The 21,124-nt window shown below is 49.8% G+C and overlaps 1 protein-coding gene across 8 annotated transcripts; it reads right to left on the bottom strand.

The window, feature by feature from the left end:
* Nucleotides 1-48: 48 nt before the first annotated feature.
* MASP2 (MBL associated serine protease 2) lies at nucleotides 49-21,119 on the bottom strand. 8 transcript variants are annotated; one of them, XM_060141450.1, is made up of 12 exons: nucleotides 15,883-16,841; nucleotides 15,519-15,750; nucleotides 15,220-15,397; nucleotides 14,359-14,490; nucleotides 11,778-11,974; nucleotides 11,557-11,704; nucleotides 7,536-7,654; nucleotides 5,761-5,836; nucleotides 3,339-3,470; nucleotides 2,761-2,835; nucleotides 1,460-1,552; nucleotides 49-251 (listed from the first exon to the last, which is right to left on the bottom strand). In XM_060141450.1, the coding sequence occupies exons 1-12, from the start codon at nucleotides 15,954-15,956 to the stop codon at nucleotides 160-162; spliced, it is 1,548 nt and encodes a 515-aa protein (XP_059997433.1). In that variant the 5' UTR covers nucleotides 15,957-16,841; the 3' UTR covers nucleotides 49-159. The 8 variants fall into 8 exon arrangements, with proteins under 8 accessions (XP_059997433.1, XP_059997435.1, XP_059997430.1 ...); XM_060141447.1 differs by lacking the exon at nucleotides 49-251 and adding an exon at nucleotides 19,125-21,119 and having other exon boundaries at nucleotides 259-1,552; nucleotides 15,883-16,207; XM_060141452.1 differs by lacking the exon at nucleotides 1,460-1,552 and having other exon boundaries at nucleotides 15,883-16,840.
* Nucleotides 21,120-21,124: the final 5 nt, after the last annotated feature.

Below are 21,124 nucleotides of genomic sequence, written 5' to 3'. Positions count from 1 at the left end.
TAATGTTGTATTTCATCTTATGGAAATGCCACATTTGATTCAACTGTCTTCTGAATTTGAAAATAAAATATTTAGGTTACTTCCAAGTACTAGGAACATCCTCACAGCTAAATTAAAATCTTAGCATTGGAATTACCAGGTCAAAGACTATGCATGCTTTTAAGACTTGTGAAATAGATTTGCCAAATTGTCCTTCAGAAAATTCATCGCCTTCGACAGTGTGAACTGGTGCCGTTCCATGCTCTTCTTTTCTGCCAGTTTGAGAAGTGAAAAATCATAGCATCGCTTTTAACATGGAAATCAGTCTATACCTAGGCCAAAGTATTGATATTTCCAATTTATCTACCCAAGAAAAACATGATTCAAAGTAATTCCTGAACCAATACTGCTATAATATGTAACGCTCTCAGAGAACAATAAGAACAAGTACAAAAACTGGAGAAAAACAGTTAAAGAACATGAACAGGCAATTTCCAGAAATGCAAATGGCCAGTGCAAAAAGACACTGGACTTTTGTAAGTAAGTCCAGATTTAACCAGTGAGTTTCTGTTGGATTGGCAACGGTGAATATCACTACAATGGTTTATGTCCCCTTCAATCAGAGAGTAAGTGGTGGAAAAGTGGCAAGTGGAGAAGTGCCTGAAAGGCACATCTCACCTGTAGTTTGGTTTGGTTTTGAGGTGGAACAGCAACTGTCGTGTTAATGTTTCTCAGGTCAGTTTGCTGCTGAGGTCTTTTACAGGTATTTTTTAGAACAAAGAATCATGTACTCACTGGAGACACACAAGTTAAAAACTATTAATTATGTTCTTGATCCAGGGAATATAGTTAATGACTTTTGTGTAGACCGCATACTGATCTGCTTCCCCACAATTGATGGAACCCCAGGACACTATTCCTCCCACAAACCATTTCTGTGTCTCATTATGTAGAAACACTAATGCCCCCCCACTGTCGCCTTTACAGCTGTCCTTGCCCCCACTTTCTAAACCAGCACAAAGCATGTTGTCAGTTACCCTTCCCCCCGGATAGGACTTCTTTGCATATGCCGCAGTACAGTTTTGATGGTCAACAACTGGTATGTCAACAAACATTAGATTTCTGGCAAGAAAACCCCTTTGGGTTAATCCCCATCCAGATGCAGTTCCAATATCATTGGTTCTCATGAAGCATTCAGCTTCTTTTCTTGGCAAACAAATAGGCATGATGTTTCTATTTAATACAACTTTGTTCTTCAATTTAATCAATGCTATGTCATTATCGTAACCAGCATTATGAGTGTAACGTTCATGTATAAAAATGGCCTCGGCCCAGGCTTGTGTATAATGAGGTGACAGTCTCTTCAGGGCACCCATTCTAATGTCTAGGGAGGAGACGTCTCCTCTTTGCTCATATACAGCATGAGCAGCTGTTAGGATCCAGTTGTCATATAGAAGTGCACCTGCTGCTACAGTTTTACCTAATAACAGGGCTTGCCAAGGAAAATCGCCAAGCTTTGCATTTTGTCCTCCATATATACGACCTTCTGTGGTACGGGTGGATATTCCACAAACTGGGGGAAAAAAGATGTATAGAGCCTTTATAGAAACCCGATGGTGTTTTTTCTCCAATTATTACCACTTTGGAGTTGTGTATATGTAATGTCAACCAAAAATTGCATCACATAATTTGGTCGGTGTCCACCTATACAGGCAAGTGAGACTGCTTAAAACACTGTTCAAAGACCTGATAAAACCATTTGGTATTTTTTAGCTCTGCAGAAAATGAGGTGAGTGAAAATTAACTTTTAGAAACTGATTTGTTTTGGTAAAATAATTTGGTCTCGCAATTGGGAAAATATTTAATAGGGCGAACAGGAATTGTCTGAGCTGACGTGCGTAGGAAGTGAAAAATAACCTTTTCATTGCTTCTGTTTTCCTACTTGTAAAATGGGGTATTTACCATGTAGTTCTGGGAAAGCAGAAACTAAGGTCACTATCATAGGATTTGCAGAATTACTTTCACCTTTGTACATTAAAATGTTTTTAAAAAATTAGAATGTTGCAGTTGTAGCCAGGAACCTTCAGGTTCAGAAATTATTTTGGGTCTAGTTGTTGCTTCCAAACACTAAACTTTATTATGTATTGCTAACTAAATATGCTCATAAATGCAGCAAATATGTTTCCTGTTGTGGCAGAATACTCTTATTAAAGCTTACAAACATTGTTGTCAGCTAAGATGCAGGTTTTTAAAAAAGACTAATTTAAGCCAAATAGCACAGGGGTGATGAGTATATTATTACTTTTCTGATTTTTTTTTTTAAGCACTCAACTATATCTTCAGAGCAGATTCTGGTAAAGCTTTTTTTTAAGTACTGTTAAAAGGCAAATTGCATTAATGTTTAAAAACAAGATGTCATTGAAAACAATTGCTTAGGGAAATAATGAGGTTATTAGCTTTGGGTTTTAATAGCATTTTTAAAGAGAAGAAATCATGTTTATAAATGTATAAATGGTTCAAGATAATTTTAAAAATCATTTAATTTTTTATGCTTGCCTAGTTGTAAGGTCAAAAATAATCAAATGACTGATACAGTCAGCACCAACAACCTCTCCATATGGAAGGGGTAATGAGAACATACTATTTGTAAATAATAAGTTGGTCTAAGAGCCAAGTGCTGAAGTTACATTTCTGCCTACACAGCTGAAGCACTACTTACTGTCTGCTACCCAGTTCTACTTTCCATCAGTTATGAATCTCGTGTATAAATGTATCCATTACCAGGCTCACAGACGGGGGGTGATTTTTCTCTTTTGGAGCTCGTCCAGAATCCATCAGCCTCACACACATATTTACCTGCAAATCATTGAAAGAGCAAAAATGTTTAACTGCATGTGCAAAGGTGGTTGTCATTTGCTTGAATACCCCCCTTGGAAAATGTAGATTCCTGAGCATCAGCGGGAAACAGAGGCGTCTGAATAACCATTTTACATGATTTCATAAATAGGAGGTCTCTGCATTACCATGTATGCTTGCAAAGTGGAAACCTTTTAGATGTGTAACTTGAATATGTATCAAGATCTTAAGTGCTTAATGATAAGGTTTTGACTTGTTAAATTAAACCATTTGGAATATATTGTGTGTTTGTAGTAGTCATTTACTAGATAAGATCTGTTTTCAGATTCTTGCAAATTGACATTAAAGTCACTTCAGCTATAATATTTCACTTCGCAGGTGGAAGAAGTGCCTTTTAATCTTTTGTCTAGCCTTAGCCAGAAATGTTGGCTAAGTCTGTTTTCAGATCATGAGGGCTTAGGTTCCAAATATCACCCACCCCCAACTTTGAACAATTTGCTTACCATCATCTGTTCTCATTGTGTAGAACTCATTACAGCGATATTTAACCACAGCTTTGTATATGGTCACCTCGGCACCTGTTATATAGTCCACTTGGCCACTGGGTAGGTCATCAGGAGGGCCACAGTCAACAACTAATAAACACGGGAGAGGGAAAGTCAGTTTGTACTTTGAATCCTAACATTAAAACGATGTGGAGACTGATAGGTGGTTGTGCTGTGTGTTGTTATAACTTGAAGTCATATTCAAGATGGACATCATTTCATCTTTGAAAATGGAGAGAATCACCTTAGTGTGATTTGAAAGCATCACTCTCATCTCTCTGTTCCTAACTAAATGGCTAGGTTGAAGTGAAGGCCCTAGGCAAGGAGTTGTATGATGCCTTCCCTAAAGGAAGGGAATTTGAAACTACTTGGACTTCTTAGCACTCACGAAAGAAAACAGCACAGGCTGCATATGCCTATACAGTCTGGTTTGATGTTAAATGGTACAATGGTTAGCCTTAAAAATAGAACAATACAAAGAAGACCGAAGAACTTGTTCTTATGATCCTTTTCCTAAGTTGACCTTTTTAGAAGACCTGGAAGTCATAATACCTTGAGTTTGGGTTAGAATTCACAACTGTTAGGACATTACTAATGTGACATAACCAATTTGTGAGACAAAGTGATACCAGTCTAAAAGTCAGTTTTGTACACAGACATCTAAAAATTGTTGATGTATTTCTGTGGATTTTAAAAGATAAATCGTTTTTAGCAACTTAATAGCAGTGTGTCTGGCTTTGTGTCAAGTGCGTTGTCTTTGTTGCCTTAATTCTCCACAGATGAGATGCCGTAACTACCCAGTGAAAAGTGGCAGAATCAGGGCTCTAACCCATACCTTAGTCCAACAGTCCTTCGGTGCCAGCTGTTTACTGGCTTTTACACTAAAAGAATTGGTAGTAAAGAATTGGTAGTCTCACGGGAAGATAAATTTTGAAATAAAAATATTCCCCTAGGAATTTCGTAGAAACCCTTGCAAAAAAATATGTGAAAGTAGGGACTTCCCTGCTGGCGCAGTGGTTAGGAGTCCACCTGCCAATGCAGGGTACGCGGGTTCGAGCCCTGGTCCGGGAGGATCCCACATGCCACGGAGCAAGTAGGCCCGTGTGCCACAACTACTGGGCCTGCGCTCTGGAGAACGTGAGCCACAACTACTGAGGCCTACACGCCTGGAGCCTGTGCTTTGCAACGGGAGAGGCCACTGCAGTGAGGGGACAGCATGCCGTGGCGGAGGGTAGCCCCCGCTCAGTGCAACTAGAGGAAGCCTGCGCACAACAACGAAGACCCAATGCAGCCAAAAACTAAATAAATTTATTTTTAAAAAATATGTGAAAGTATATGTACAGAGGTGTTAACTATGGCAGCGTAGGTAATAGTAAACTGGAAACAATAGAAATCCCATGAAACAAAAAGCATAGGTCCTCTGATGGAATACTATGCAGTCATTAAAAAGAAGGAGCAGCTCTGTGAGTGCTTGGATTGTTGTGGAAAGATAACCCAACACTGTTGGGGGGAAGAGTACATTGCAGTCAGATTTAGTTCAAAAGTAAGTGAGATATGTTAGTATAAATAGTATAGGAAATAAAGAGTATGAAGGAATGGACCCCAGTGTCATACAGGTAGTTTGAGGATTTGGGCAAGAGAGGCTTTCACTGTATATTTTTGTGAATTTATATGGTTTTTCCATTTAACACGTATCATAATTTTAAAAATATTAAAAATAAGGTACGTGATTCTTAGTTCACAAAATGGTAGTGAACACCATTATCCCAGTTTGATGCGTATATGCCCCTACAAACAGCAGCCTATACGTGTTTACATGTGTGATATATGTAACTGGAGGGCTATGCACCAAAATAATGAGAGTGACTATACTCTGATACGGCGGGATTATGAGTATTATAATGTTTGTAATTTTCTCTATTTCCCATCTTTTATGAGTATTTTATACTTAGAAAAATATTTTTAAATACCATACTTTTCTGAAGTAAATACTTTTTCTAGTAGCTTGGTCTTGTTTTAACCTCTTAAAAGTGCTCTGAGAGACTGAGGATGAGAAGCAAATTTGGAATTCAAGCCCTGATAAATCATTCTTTAAAAATACCAGAAGCAGGGCTTCCCTGGTGGCGCAGTGGTTGAGAGTCCACCTGCCGATGCAGGGGACACGGGTTCGTGCCCCGGTCCGGTAAGATCCCACATGCCGTGGAGCGGCTAGGCCCATAAGCCATGGCCGCTGAGCCAGCACGTCCGGAGCCTGTGCTCCGCAACGAGAGAGGCCACGACAGTGAGAGGCCCACATAACGCAAAAAAAAAAAAAAAAAAAAAACCAGAAGCAGCAGTAGTAGCAGAAGCAGCTACAGGCGTTGTGGTCACACATACGTACTGCTGCACTCCGGCATCGGTTGGTCCCAAGATCCATCTGTCTGACAGACTGCAACAAATTTCAGGGGCCAATAACCCTAAAGAGGAATTGAGAAAATATTAATTTCCTTGTTTATATCATGAAACCACTCTCCAAAGCTCTGCTCCCACTATAGTTCTTCTTCGAGTGTTTCAAGACATGCTCCCAAGGGGGTGATGCACCCACATGACTGGACACGCAGCCCAACTGCCTTGATACATGTGTGTACTTGTTGGTGATGTCGCCTATGTGTGTGTATCAGTTTTAAAGATGTTGACCTCTGCAGCAGTTTATATTTTCTGCTTTCCACTTAATCCAAGAATACGTCAGAGTTCTCACAAGTTCCTGCTGGTGTTCCACCATTTCTTTATGTAAAGTGCCAAAGGGTGACAGTCAAAAGTTTGGGGAAGATCAGCCTGATCAGACGTGGATGTGTCTGGATTTTTCTAGCCTGCGGCTATTAACTGGAGGAAGGTTATTTAAAATATCAGTATTTCCAGAAGCTTCGCATGTGTGTCCTCAATCACTTTTCATTGCTAATATTTAGCGGGACATTTTTGACTTATTTAAATATTTTTCTAAAATCAGACTTTAAAATGAAAGAAGGTGGCTTTGACTGAAGCTTTATGCTTCGAAGGAGAGCAGGATGACTTCTTTTTTCCTCAGAAACTGAACAGGCTTGGGTCCAAGTTGCTGTGGAAAGAGCCCGCCGAGAAGTTTACAAGCTGAGCAAAGTGTCTCACTTTTTTGAGGGTCGGGGGCGGTTGTCCCTCCACAGGACTGGTTGCATAACCAGCTATCTTTTCAGTGTTATTGCTTTTTACCACTGGGATTCAGTGACATTTTGAAGAACATAAAGAGGGCACGTGAATCTCTAACCTGTGCCCCTAAAGAAACACACTAAGCATTTTTTGAAATTATCCTCCTTCTCCCTTAACAGTGGTCACTGTTTATAACTTTGCAGAATATACTGTTTCCACGGGCCATTTGATTTTTTTGTGGGCCCAGGAGTTGTTTCATGTAAAGGTCATTTGACCAGGAGGAGCTTGATTTAATGCAAGGTGATAACACAGAGCACATGACCAACATTTCAGCTGCTTTACCAAGAGCTGCTGTAATGTGTGTGAACAGAGAAAAGGTGTTCATTTTAATCGCCAGCTTTCAAAAAAAAAAGAAAAAGTTTTTTTTTTAAAAAGCGGAGCTATGGGTTTCCCTGGTGGCGCAGTGGTTGAGAATCCGCCTGCCAGTGCAGGGGACACGGGTTCGAGCCCTGGTCCGGGAAGATCCCACATGCCACGGAGCAACTCGGCCCGTGGGCCACAGCTACTGAGCCTGTGCTCCAGGGCCCACGAGCCATAACTACTGAGCCTGCATGCCACAACTACTGGATCCCGCACACCTGGTGCCCGTGCTGTACAACAAGAGAAGCCACCGAAACAACAAAGAGTAGCGCCCCCCTCGCCGCAACTAGAGAAAACCCATGCACAGCAACGAAGACCCAACGCAGCCAAAAATAATAAATTTTTAAAAAATTTTAAAAAGTGGAGTTCCTAAGAATAGAAAATTCTCTGTAGCCGTTTCTCTTAGCAAATGTATCATTTCTTTGAATTTTATTGTTTAATCATAGGCAAAGTAAACCACCATGCTGACAACAGCTGTTTCCCCATTTTCCTTTCACATATTTGCTGATATAAATATGTATTCATTCAAAAACCGTCATGATTGTGGTGCACTTAAACAGCTTTGTATTAACTTACTTGCAGAAGTTCGTAGCCCGACTCGCAGAAGACAAAGAAGCGGTCTTTCATGATGTATGTGGCCTGCACAGGGGAGATGTGGCCGTTAGGTGGTGCCGTCGGGTCAGGGCAGGGCTGAGCTGCGCAAGGAAACCAGATGTCGGGGGTTTAGCTGGCTCTATAGCAGCAAGTCTGAATTTAGCAATTAGAAGTTCTTGGTTTATAAATGAAACAACGTGTAAAGAGAGCTTGCCACAGTGGGGTAGAGTTCTTAAGATTTAAAACCAAAGGCAAGATTAAACTCTTCGCTGCTTATCGTACAAATTAGGATTTGTCTCCTGGCCTGGGCTTCAGCCAAAGTGATGAAAAGAAAGCCGGGAACGTGGTAAGGGAGCATGGTCACGGCAAAGGGAGCATCTGCTCCACGCCAGGGGCCTCACACACACTGCTGAAAACCGGGGGAGTGTAACTTGGGGGGGAAAGAGCTGGACAGCATGGGTTAAAATCACAGGAAATCCTCAGTTTCCTCATCTGTAAGCTGAGAGTGATAAGAACGTTTGCTCAGCTTCTAAGGCTGTTGCGAGGACCAAATGTGAAGCACAGAGGAAATCACTTTGCTAATAAGGGCTGGGCAACAGGGGGTTGCAGCCAGCGAACCCTCACAGCAGCCCCTGTGGCTCAGAGAGGCACCGGGGCTCAGGGCCAGACTGGCACTCAGGAAGCCTCATACATCCCTCGTGAGCACGTGCCCACAGGGCTCACGGCTGGCTTCCACTTTGGCCCCCAAACCCTGGCCTGTTGTCACCCCAAGCCTTCAGCCAGTCCCCCATGGCTGCCCGTCACCCAAGGCCACCCCTCAGCCCATGCAGGTCATTTGCCCAGTCCCCTGCTTCCTCCAGCAGCTGACCCCTGTGTCCTGCAGCGACTCTCAGTCCCAGGCAGGCCCCAGAGTCTCCCCTCTTGGAACCAATCTCCAGGGATGTTCCAGGTGGCCCCGTCGGGGCCCAGGGCTTCCCGAGGCCACCTCATACCCAGGCCAGGGCCCTGCTGGCATTTCCCTTCACACACACCTCCAGGCTCTGTCCTGGCCCCTTCTCACCCACCAGCCTGGCAAACCTGACTCTTCCCTCTGACTCACTCTGAAACCAGTGCTTCAGTTTTAGAAGTTTTATTACTTCGACCCACAGGAAAACAAAAGGCTTTTAAAATATGAACAAGAAGCAAATGAAATGTTCCCAAAGTGCTGGTCTCTCCCCTACTGACCCGTCTCCCACCCTTTCCCACAGAGCTGGCCCAAAGGTTAATATCTTTCCTAATTCAATCTCATTTTTAAAATTACTCAACACCTCCTCCATGCTCACTCGGTGTCTTCTGCGTTAGCCCACTAATCCCCACCTTTCCAAGGAGCTTTGTCCTTCATTGGATAATTGCGACATTAAGTCTCAGAAAAGTTATGTTAAGAGGTTCAATGTCACATGGCCAGGAAACAGGATGCGTTACAGCCGGGACGCCAACCCGGGCAGTCTGACACCCAGCCTGCGCTCTGAGCACGGCTTGGGGCCTTGGGTGTTTTGCTTTGGCGCTTCTCCAGCTCAGCTACTCTGTCTTTCCAAAAACATCCTGAAAGACCTGTTGGCTGAGAGTGGTGAGAGGGACAGACAGGTCCAGAGGTCAGTGCCCGAAGGTGGGGGCCTTGGACTCGTGCCTCAGGAGGTGGCACCACGAACTACCGTCTACGTCTGAGGGTCTGTCACGAGGAAGAGGTGGTGGAGGAGGGTCTGAGAGGCAGAGTGCAGACTCCCTGTCCAAACCCTCCATGTCAGGCGGGAGTCCCCATCTCTGCCTACCCCATCACACCCTCTTACAGCTCACACCAAGAAAGCCGGAGCCTCTGGGCTTTTGCACATACACTTCCCTTGCACTTGGAACACCCTTCCACCTTCCTCCAATACCTACTTGTCCTTTCAATCCAATCTCGTATGTTTCGTGTCCCAGGCCCCTTTTGTTAGCACCCGGCCCCTGCCTGGGCCAGGTCCCTCCTCTGGACTCTCACTGTGTCTGGTGCTCGGCTGTGCTTGTCACAGGGCTGTGGTCATGGTGCTGTGACTAGACTGGACTGACAGCAGAGGTATTACGTATTCCCCACACAGGGCCCAGTGCACATCCATAAGATGGATGGATGGATGGAAGGAGGGAAGGATGGACAGATGGATGTGTGTGAGGGGTGGCATGAACATGACTTGGCATAAGGATTATAGCTGTCCCGCGATGTCTGCGGGGCATTGGTTCCAGGAGCCCCGTGGATACCAAAATCTGCGGTTGCTCAAGTCCCTTATACAAAATGGCAGAGGGAACGCCCTGGCGGTCCAGTGGTTAGGACTCAGCGCTTTCACTGCCGAGGGCATGGGTTCAATCCCTGGTCGGAAAACTAACATCATCCCACAAGCTTCTCGGCCAAAAGAAAAAAAAAAGGCAGCGTGTCAGCCATCTGTATCCATGGGCTCTACATCCACCGGTGTGGGAAGCCAACTGTATTTTGAGCTGATTATCTTATGAAACAGCAGACACAGGAGAGACTCTGAAAACAGAGTAGAAAGCACCCTTTTCTAAGGGAAATTTACGTTTACAGAGGAAATCTCCATTTGTAAGAGTGTCTCAGAACTCTGTACCAGGAGTAGGAGGACTAAATCACTAGAAACTCTTAAAGGAAAAGACAGAAAAATTTTTTTTTACTAAAATTAAATTTCAAAAGCAATAAAAAGAAGACAGTCTTTAATCTGCATAACGAATCTTACTCTTGCTTACCATGCTTTTCCTGGTCACCTCCTCACAACTGGACTCCCCTGTACCCTTTCTCTCTTTTGTCTTTAGCTGAAGATGTTTAAGCCTGAATTCTAAGCCACCTCTGAGACTCATTTTCCCCTGGGTTATCTCCCACGTATGCACGAGATCTACATGTTCATAAACTTGTGTCTTTTTCTCTCGTTAATGTCTCTTGTTCCCAGCCAAGAATTTGGAAGGGCAGAGGGAAAATTATTATTTCCTCCCCTACAGATGGAAGGAAGGATGGTTGGATGGAGGGGTGAATGGAAGAGGGGAGGGTGAGAGGTAGGGAAGGAGAGGAGGATGGCTGTTTGGATGGGTAAATGGGTAGAAGGAGGGATGGTTGGATGGAGGGGTGAGTGGAAGAGGGGAGGGTGAGAGGTAGGGAAGGAGAGGAGGATGGCTGTTTGGATGGGTAAATGGGTAGAAGGAGGGCTGGTTGGATGGAGGGGTGAGTGGAAGAGGGGAGGGTGAGAGGTAGGGCAGGAGAGGAGGATGGCTGTTTGGATGGGTAGATGGGTAGAAGGAGGGATGGTTGGATGGAGGGGTGGGTGGGTGGGTGGATGAATGGGGGGGCGACACTTCCCATAGGGGACCCCTGCCTTGCAGACGACCCCACTCAAACCTGGCCTGTCTTCTGATGGAGTTCAGGACACACTACCTCAAAATACGGCACCTTGGCATGTTGACGATTTTAAGCTGGGAGTTTGAGAAAATGGCAGAAGCAGGAAGGTCACTCTGATTCCCCGCCCTTCGCCCTTCTTCCCTGAAGCAGGTCATAAGACCCTCACGTGAGAGGTGTCTGCCCTACACCCAGAGGGAAGCCTTATCACCAAAGACAAAAGGATGCCAAGAACAATCCTAACAGGCCTAAGTTCCCCCACCCCGTTTTCCACCCTTGCTTCATATTCCTCAGCCTATCATACTCCTCAGCAAACCTAGCCCAAAAGTGCACAGGTCCAGCTGTCTCTCTGAGTCTTTATTTCCTTACAAAGTCTCCTGTGCCACATAAAATTTACATGACATAAACATGTATGCTTTTTTTTCCTGTTAACCTGTCAGGTTGCTTTTCAGACCCAGCCAGGAACACTAAGAGGGTGAAGGAAAACTTTTCCCTCCCCCACCTTCCCAGGCCCGGCCGGGAAGCGTTCCATCCTGTGTGGCTCCTTGATGTTTCTGGAAGAGCTCCCTGCCGAATTGGAGCCCCACCTGCGCTCACCTGTGCTGTTGTAGTGGATCTTCCAGCCCGTGTGGTCCCCCGACTCATCGGTGGCAAAGGTGATGGTCACAGTGTTGCTCTTAGTTTCAATCCTGCGGGGCAACGTCTTCCCACAAAATGGGCCATATTCCTCCTTGTCTGTTTGAATCTGAAAGTGGAGAGGCCCCTGTCACCTCAGGACCTGCCGGGCCAGGGGAAGGCAGCGGCCAGGGGAACCAGACCTTCAGGGAGTCGTAGGGGCACTGGGTCTCAGGGTGCATCTCCACGTCAAAGGACTCCACGAAGTCCAGGGTGACACGGAACCCTTCCTCCAGGCGGATGCTGTAGGTGCAGCTGGAGAGTTTGGGGTACGGCTGAGGGTATCCAGGGCTGCTGAGCACCCCAGACCGGGCGGTGAAGACCTGGCCTGAGCACAGGGCTGGGGAGAGGGGAGAGGACAGGCGGGGTGAGCCAGGCGCAGGCGGCGTGGCTCAGGCCACCTGTCCACTGTCACATGCCAGCCCCAGAGGCATCTCCTGAGACTGAACGCCCCACCCAGTGGCTGAAGGGACAATTTAGGGAGGGGTCTCTCTGGCTTCCAGGATTTAGCTGAAACAAGTGACCCGTGGAGGTACATTCTCCAGGGGCCCCACTCACAACCCCAGGGAGGATGGAGGCCCTAAGCTGAGGCTCCTGGTGTGGGGAACCCTGGGCCAGAGTCACAGTTCCAGGGGTGCGGGGAGTGAGCCATGTCAGGGTCTGCCTGGGGGAAAGGGGCACCAGAAGTGAAGGGGACTTTCCTGTTCCCAGGAATTTGGTGTGGGGAGGTGGCAGGAGAGGAGTCTCCCCTGGGCCCCCTCCAGGAACACTCAGGAAGGCCTCCTCTTGCCCACCTTCCCTGGGTCTAGGCTCTGCCCTGGGGGGCAACTGAGGGCAGTTCAAGTCCACACTGATCATAAGTGAGTCTGGTACCCACTTTCCCCAATGAAACAGCTGATTCTGCCTTTGCAGAGGGAATGTCTGTTGGCATCACTCGTAGGAGGGTTCTACCCCCCCATCCCCCAGGTGGCAGAGGTGGGGACACAGGCATTCCAGGAAGTGAGGAGTCCCAGCACTGCCTTTCTTCTTCCACGTGGCTGCTCCCCATGGGACAGAGGGAGTCACCCCCGGATGTGGGGGACCAACCAGACTGCCCATCAGTGAATCGATACCTCCTTGGGCCTCTCTGCTCGGGGTCAGACTCCCCCTCCCCAGCACACCCAGGACCTGAGGTATCCTCTGAACAGGAGGTGGACCCCAGGATGCTTTGAGCTCAGTCCTTGGATTCCTGGTGGGGGAGTAGCTAGAGCTCGGTTCCCCTGTGTGAGCCCCCTGCCCCTCTCTGGGCCTCGGTGCCCCATCATCAAAATGAGGGTGAGGACAGAGCAAGCCCCTCTGGCAAAGGAGCCTGTGGCCCCATAGAGGCGGCTCCCACCAACTAGGGCCCGTCGGGCTGAGGTGAGGGTGGGAAGGAAGGGGGTCCAGAGTGCACACTGCTGCCCTCCCCTCACCCTTCCCCCCCAGAGACACGCAGCAGGTGGAGGTGGAGCCGAGTTTATTGTTAGGTCCGTGGGCGGGGTCAATGGGGGCTGCAGGCTGCAGCGGTCTTGCCCGAGCCAGACCGGAGCCGGAGGGCAGGCTAGAGGCTCTGCTCTGGAAGAGAGAACAGAGACGGGGAGAGACATGGGGGAGGGCACTGAGCAGGGGAGCGGGCTCAGCACCAAGGGTGGGGGCTGCTCGCTCCCAGAGCGCCAGCTGGTTTTCTGTCCAGGCCCCCGTCAGGGGCGCAGAGGGGAGTCCGGGCCGTGGAGGCCAAAGGGGTTGGCCTGCTGGGGGCTGAACCGGCAGCTTTGAGCTGAAGTTTCATGGAGGGAAGCTTGTGTGAGGCAGGCCTAGGGCCCCCACTCCTTCATCCTGAAGCCCCCCAAGGAGGATGAGTCCTGATTGGCCAGGTACACAGTGAGGGCCGACCACATGCTCACCAAGTGAATGAGCTGAGGAGGAGTGAGAGTGAGCCAAGGACAGGGTGGAGGCAGGTGAGGAGCTGGAGAACATGGATGGATGAGTGCTTAGGTGGGGGGATGGGTGGATGGATGGGTGGGGGGATGAGTGGGGGGATGGGTGGGGGATGGGTGGATGGGGATGGGTGGGTGGGTGGATGGGTGGGTGGATGGATGGATGGATGGGTGGGTAGTGGGTGGGTGGATGGTGGGGTGGGTGGATGGGTGGGAGGGTGGGTGGGTGGATGGGTGGGGATGGGTGGGAGGATGGTGGGGGGATGGATGGGGGGATGGGCGGGGGGATGGGTGGGGGGATGGGGATGGGGGGATGGATGGATGGATGGGTGAGGGGATGGATGGGTGGATGGATGGGGGTATGGGTGGGTGGATGGATGGGTGGATGGATGGGGATGGGTGGGTGGATGGATGGGGGTATGGGTGGGTGGATGGATGGGTGGATGGGTGGATGGGTGGGTGGGTGGATGGATGGATGGGTGGGTGGATGGATGGATGGATGGGTGGGAGGGTGGGTGGGTGGATGGGTGGGAGGGTGGGTGGGTGGGTGGATGGATGGGTAGATGGATGGATGGGTAGATGGATGGATGGTGAGAGGGGACAGAAGATCTGAAAAGGAGCCGTCACCCAGGAGAAGTGTCTAGTGGACCAAGGCCAGTGGGCCCTCCAGTCGCCTGGGCAGAGCAGCTATGGCCTTGAGAAGCCAGCTGTGTCTTGGGGCAGGGTGGGGGCAGGCTGGGCACAGGGTCCCCCTCCAGCTGCAGCTCACCTGAGCAAGTGTGCTTGTTCCTGTGGAGAACATAGCCCATACGGCAGGAGCAGTAGAAGCCACCCAGGTGATTGTGGCAGTGGTGCTCGCAGGTGGGGGCCTCTCCTGGGGGCACCTGGCACTCGTCGATGTCTGGGGGAGGGGCCGGCAGGCAGTCAGCGGGGAAGGAGAGGGGACATCGCTGAGGCCTAGGCTCGGGTTTAGGGCCCCTCCAGTAACATGGCCTGACCTGAGAGGAGCCTCCTCTTGTCTGCAGGTGTCTCATGCCCAGCTGAGCGCTAGAGGCCCAGGGTCACTGCGACCTCGCTGCAGCACTTGGAGGGAGACCTAAATACCATCTTTTTTAAACCAATGACGGTTTAATGGTCCTGCTCGTGGTGACTAGGCTAGTGAAAGGAGCGACCGGCACGGGAACCCAGTGGGTGGGCCTCTATATGGGTTTCACCAAATTCTTGCAGCAGTCTCAGGATGAGCACAGAGAGGTTGAGCCACTTGCCCGAGGCCAACAGCAAGTCCCTGCAGGAGCCAGAATCTGAAAGCAAGTGCCAGACTCGAAGCCCAGAGGCAGACGCCGCACTCAGCCCAGTGGCACCCGTCCCACCTGTGAACGGGCTCACTTGGTCCTTGCATCACGGGGCCCACGAGGACGTCCTGGCTCAGCACCTGGCACTGAATGGGGCTCAGCCTAGAGCAGAGGTCCTGGCTGTTGCTGATATTTGCACTGCGATGATGATGTCAGACCAGGTGGGGACGCCCTCCTGCTGGTCTGGCAGGAGTCCAGCCTCAGGGAGGCGGGCGGAAGGGAGGGCTGGTCTGGCCCAAGACAGTCCCCCCGCACCAACCGGCCTTCTCTCAGCTCACCCTCTGCTGAGTAGAAGGCCTCGAAGCCCGCGAACGGCTTCTCGTTGGAGTAGTCGGAGCGGAAGGTGACGTCGAGGCTGGAGCCCGGCGAGTAGAAGGTGGCGTTGCCGGGCGCCCGCTCCGTGTCCGTGCTCTCTGACCCGCACAGCGTGGCCAGCACCGTGGTCCCGGCGCTCAGCTGTGGGGTTGCGGGTCACGGGGGGAAGGCGAGACCCCGGGCCTGCCAGCCCTCCCGCCCGTGCTCCGAGGCCAGCCCCCGCCCCCGGGGGTCCCCGTGCCCCAGCCCGTCCTGCCGGCACCTTGACGAAGTCGTACTCGCAGAGGTAGGAGGGCTCCAGCTGGAAGTGAGTGAAGTAGAGGCGCAGGCGGTAGCCGGGGGGCGCCGTCAGGGCCCAGCGCTGCTCATGGTTGTTGGCATACGTGCCTGGGAAGCCAGGAGATGCCAGGCGCCCGAACACGGGCTTGGGCCACTGCGGGCCCGAGGACGTGGTGGCTGCCGAGCCCCACAGCAGACCCAGGGTGACCAGCAGCCTGAAGACAGCGCAGGGGAGGGGCGGTGAGGCCCAGTCTCACCCCTCACCCCCGCTGGGGAGACCCTGGGGGCTTCCACCCACCTCATGGTGCACTTGGCCAAGCCCGGTCTGGAGCCCCGGGGCGCCTCACCTTTGATCTGTTTGTCCAACAGCCGGCCCTGCCCCCAGCCGCCCTGCCCCTGGCATTCTGGGAACAGACCCCATGACTCCTGCCTGCCCAGACTTCCGGGCAGGCAGGACAGGATGCTCCAGGAGCCAGGGGGCTGAACCTGGATGACAGCCAGCTCCGGGGACAAATCCTGGCTCTGTCCCTCACCCTGAACCTCTGTGGTTCCCCCGCCGTGTGTGACTTCCGAGGTCGCCCAGGGTCTCTGTGACAATGACCTCGGCAGCGACGGCTTCTAGGCGGAGATGGGGGAGGCACACACACACACCTACCTTTGCCTCCTGAAACGCTACGATAAGAGGGAAGAGAAAAGTCTTAAAAACACGAGCCCACGACGATGGGGAATGTGGGAGAGGAGGCTGCATCAACATTTAGGAAGCTGGGGAAACAGATGGACAGGTGGAAACAGCTCTCCAGGAAGCAACTCTAAGTTGGCGGCGGAATCAGGAATTGGCGGCACCAGGTCCTTCTGGACGCATGTAAGAATCTTGCCAATCCCTATTTCCCATCCCCCGACCTCAGCAGAAACGTGGAGACTTATTCTTGGAGGGAGTATATGGAGAGTCCCAGGCCCAGCTGAGCATGGGAGGGGCAGACAGAAAACAGGGGCACTAAGCAGACAGGCCAGCCTTCCTCTGACTCAACTCCTAGAACCTGGCAGCCACCAGGCTTCTCTCTTTTTCCTGGGAAGTGTTGACGAGTTCAGGAGGAAAGACCTAAAGACACTGACTTAAGGTTCTACAAGCAAATGGCTCAGCCGCCTCACCCACAGTGAAAGTCAGCTGACAAGCCCCCGTCACGCGCTCAGAGCTTCCAATTAGCTTTTTAGTCCCTAGTCTTACACGTGAGCAGAACATTCAAGGGTTACTGAGGAAAACCTCACACGTGAGGGAGAAAGACCAAAAAAATCAACCAACCAACAACAAAACAGTAAGAAGCAGTGAGAAGAAAATGTCCAAAACTAAAATGAAGCAATAATTCATATCTTCAAAGCAAAAAGAGAGGCCAGAACAAGAAGCAAGAACCGTATGCTATTTAACAAGAGCATTCAGAGAACAAAAAACAGCTTGGGGAAATAAAAATATGGCAGAAACAAAAAACTCAACAAGATGTTTGGAAGATAAGATTGAAGAAATCTTCCAGAAAAATAGAGTCAAAAAGAAATGAAAAAGCAGTAAAGTTCTATACAGTATGTCAAAGACTAAATAACAGGAATTCTAGAAAAAGACAACAAAGAAAACAGAGGAGAGGAAATTATAAACAAAATAATGTAAGGAAATTTCCCAGAACTGAAAAGAAGGCGAGTTTACCGATTGAAAATGTCCTCCAAGTGCCCAGAACAACAGATGAAAATAGAACTTTATACCTGATATTTGCAAAACATCAGAGAGAAAAATTATGTTCTACAAACTTTGAGAGACAGAGAGAGAGGGGAGGAGAGCGAAAACAGAGCAGATCACTTACAAAGGATCATGAAAAGAATGATTTTGGAGCTATCGAAATAACACTGGAAACTAGAAGCCAGCATCCGGTGAGTCCCATATTGGGGTATTCACGCCCTCATGCGTAGTCCTCTCCCACACTGGGTAGGGCTTATGGATAGGGCATGACTGGAATGATGGTGTGTAATGTGTGGCTAGGCATACAAGACATCGCAGCGTCCACCTGGCTCTCTCTCTGATCACTCGCTCTGGGGGAAGCCAGCCACCATGTGTGAGGACACTCAGTGTCCCTGTGGAGAGGTCCACATGGGGAGGAACTGAGGCCTCCTAACATCTGTCAGCGTAATCTGCTAGTCATGTGACTGAGTCATCTTGGAAGCTGACCCTCCAGCTCTAGCGACAGCTTTACTGCAACTTCATGAATGACTCTAAACCGAACCAACCAGCTAAGTCACTCCCAAATTCCTGACCCACAGAAAAGACATGTTTATCGTTATTGTTTCAATCTGCTACATTTTGGGCTAATTTTAAACACAGGAATAGACGATAACACTGGAAAACAGCAAATCTCAAAACGTTGAAGATAATTTCCAACATATTTCTATACTCAACCAAATTCTGTACCCATCAATTAAGCATGAAGATGGAATCAAGAGATTCATGCATGTCAGGTTATTTAAAATGTTCATCCCTTGTCCCCTTTCTCAGAAGGCTCCTCTAGGATATGCTTCACCAAAACGAGGGAGTAAACCAAGAAACAGGAAGATATGGGGTCCAAGAGACAAGAGTCCCGACAGGGTATCCCACTTGGGGTAGTCAGGAGGCTTGGAACAGATTCTTCAGGAAGATGAAAATGACAGGACACCGGTAGAGTCCAGAGATCCTCCAAAAAAATTTTTTTCCAGTAATTATTTTTCCTGAATGAAAGTGTTATATACATTATGGTACAACTCATAATAAAGAAATGCACGGTATGTATATTAGTTTCTTATTACTGAACATTCCAATAAATATAATCATGAATTATAATTATAATGAGGCTAGGCAAAATACTTAGAATCTCACAATAAGAAAAAAAAAAAAACAAACTGATTAGCACATTGACCAGAACCTCAGGAGGTGTTTTGAATCCAAACATCTTAAGAGCTTTAGCGATTTGGTAAAAGTTTGGGGCTAAATTAGTGATAAATTTATTGAAAATCAAGCGAATGCAAAAACCCTCCAGGAAAAACAAGCTGTGCCAGAGATAAAAAGTTACCGTTTTCTCTGAGTCTCAGCTGAGAACGGCATTTGCCTAACTTGTAACGGTGCAAACACTGATTGCGGAGCCAACCAAGGTTATCGTTGAATGCTTGAGAGTGTGGTGGGGCAGGGAAGCAAAGAGCTAAATCCTCACGTTCCCCAGTGGAAAATCAACAATTATGACTGAAACTGACAAATCGAGAAGCAGTAATACAAGCATATTGTTTAGAGGCATGAGCAAAATGATCAGCTGAAAGAGATAAACGTGGCTGCCTCCAGGGAGAAGAGCAGGTACAGCAGGGCTGCTCTTTCTCTCCTAACAATCCGCATGGGAACTACTTGTATCCTTAAACCGGGGGCGGGTGGGGGGGAAGCAGGGCTAATTTTTTTTTTAACTTTATTTTTTTACACAGCAGGTTCTTATTAGTTATCCATTTCATACCTATTAGTGTATATATGTCAATCCCAATCTCCCAACTCATCCCCCCCCTCCCAGCCACTTTCCCCCCTTGGTGTACATACGTTTGTTCTCTATACCTGTGGGCAGGGCTGATTTTAATAGCTGAATTTCAGAACTCTAGAAAGGACTGATTTTACTCTCCGTGCCACAGACTGGGCCTGTTCACGGCCCTCTTCCAGATTTCTGGAACTTTGGAGGACTCAGGTCACACCCCCACCGAACGCCTGCTTTTGCTTCTGCTTCTGCTTTTGTGGATCAGTCTGTGTTCAAATCACATCCACCCAGCTGTGGGGTTCAGTCCTCAACGCCCACCCTTTCCAGGTGGGCACATGCACGCAGATGCCACTAAAAGTTGGGGAAGTGGAGGGACTGACACTGCAGACACCTTCTAGTCCAGGTCAGGCATTCTTGCAGCTACTTCTGCAACCTGGGCCCTCTCTTCTTCCTCTGCCCTGAGAAGAAATCCTGATTTCCACCAGCTCAGTGAGAACGACATGACACGTGCTCCTTAATGAAGCCCTGTAACAGCTGAGGACCACTGCCCTCATTTTACAGACAGGGTGACCGAGTCAGGAGTTGTACGTAGCTCAAGTCACAGAGTTAGTGTGACCCAGGTCCAGTGCCCCCAGCGCTGGGACCGCCCCCCTTCCCTGCCCACCTTCATTCCCTGGGTCATCCTCACGATGGACCTTCCTGGAGCCTGGTCAGTAAGATGAGCCACGGGGAGGAGGGCCACTGAGAGTGGAGGTCCAGGCAGCTGCCCCTGCTGGGAGCCCCAGGGTGCTCCGGCTGAGCTGCAGAGGCCCACGGAGCGGAGTGGCTCCTGGGAGACCAGCTGCCTGGTAAGGCCTCGGGCATGTCACCTCATCTTGTGTGGATTTAACAGTATCTTCCTTCCTGCCTTCCTTGTCAAGCTGGTGACAGGACAGCGCTCCATAGCTGGCCATCACCAGTCCTCCCTTGCCTGGTACTTTCTTGCAGCCCAGCCGAGTCCTGACTCCGCCGGGCCTCCGCGGGAGGGGGAAGACCGGGGGGTTGGAATGGGGAGGTTAGCTTGGGATCAGACTTGCTGACCAGGGATGAACCCCAAAACATGCTCACAGACCAGGGGCTTCGTGAGGGTGGAGCACGGGAAGCCCAGAGGGGGTGGGTGACTGGCCTGAGGCCACTCGAGGAGTTGGTGGCACAGCTGGACCCCTGTTCCCACCCCTATTATGACTGCAGTCTTAGCTCCTGCCGAGTGGGGCCTCCAAGGTGGGTGCCCAGGGTAGGAGCGGGGTTGGGAGTATCCTTGAACCACCGCCAGGGTTCCCACACCCACGCTGGCCCCCAACCTGCCAGCCCCAGTCTCCCAGGTTAACACATTCCCTGACCACGTCCCTGCCGAGGGCAGGTGTGGGGCGGGGGAGGTGATGCCGGCTTTTGCAAGGAGCAGGGGCCAATCCCCCGAGTTAGGAGGGGGCTGGAGGCCCCCTCCCCCAGCCTGCATCCTGTTGTGGTGGCTCCTGTCCCACCACCGGACCCTTAGTCCCCGCAGTCAGCAGGACCGAGGCGCCTGCCGGTTCAGCACCTTGGAGAGGGGACAGTCACATGCCCACAGAGTCCTTGTGTAGCCGCCCACACCTGCTTTCTCAACCTCTCAACACTTGGGGGAAGCTTCTAGGAACTTACCAGAGGGCAGGCTCGCGAGGGGGGCAGGCAGGATCTGAACCCAGGTCTGTAACCTGAGCCGAGTCAAGGCCCCTGACTTGCAGGCCCAGGGAACCGGACCCCAATCATGCTCCTCAAAGCTGCCTCTGGGGTCATGTCCGCACCCACCCCAGGATGGGACCTGGCCCAGAGTCTTCTGAGGACCCTGCCGGGCAGCCCCAAGACAAAGCAAAGCCCTTGACTTTGACAACCCCCAGCCCGGGCCCCATGGGCCTATCACCACCAGCCTTGTGCAGGGCTTGGTGAAGGAATGCCTAAAGCTTCTCGGGACAGACTTGGGTCCAGTTAGATGACTGCCGCATCCCTGGGCACCACGGGGCTCAAGGGGCCGGTCCACGGTTACACAAGGAGG

Source organism: Lagenorhynchus albirostris, chromosome 2 (genome assembly GCF_949774975.1).
Source record: "Lagenorhynchus albirostris chromosome 2, mLagAlb1.1, whole genome shotgun sequence".
In the NCBI taxonomy this organism is placed as follows: Eukaryota; Metazoa; Chordata; class Mammalia; order Artiodactyla; family Delphinidae; genus Lagenorhynchus; species Lagenorhynchus albirostris.
Note: the sequence above shows the minus strand (reverse complement) of the source record. Positions and strands in the feature narration are given on the sequence as shown.

Bases quoted from the DNA above. Each gene is read 5' to 3' on its own strand.
- MASP2 (XM_060141447.1), bottom strand. From the start codon at position 15,956: ATGGGGTCTGTTCCCAGAATGCCAGGGGCAGGGCGGCTGGGGGCAGGG. The intron at 14,491-15,219 runs GTGAGCTGAGAG...CCCCTCCCCCAG, and splicing joins GGCCTTCTACTCAGCAGAGG to ACATCGACGAGTGCCAGGTG. The intron at 11,705-11,777 runs GTCTGGTTCCCC...CTCCACTTTCAG, and splicing joins GCCCCTACGACTCCCTGAAG to ATTCAAACAGACAAGGAGGA.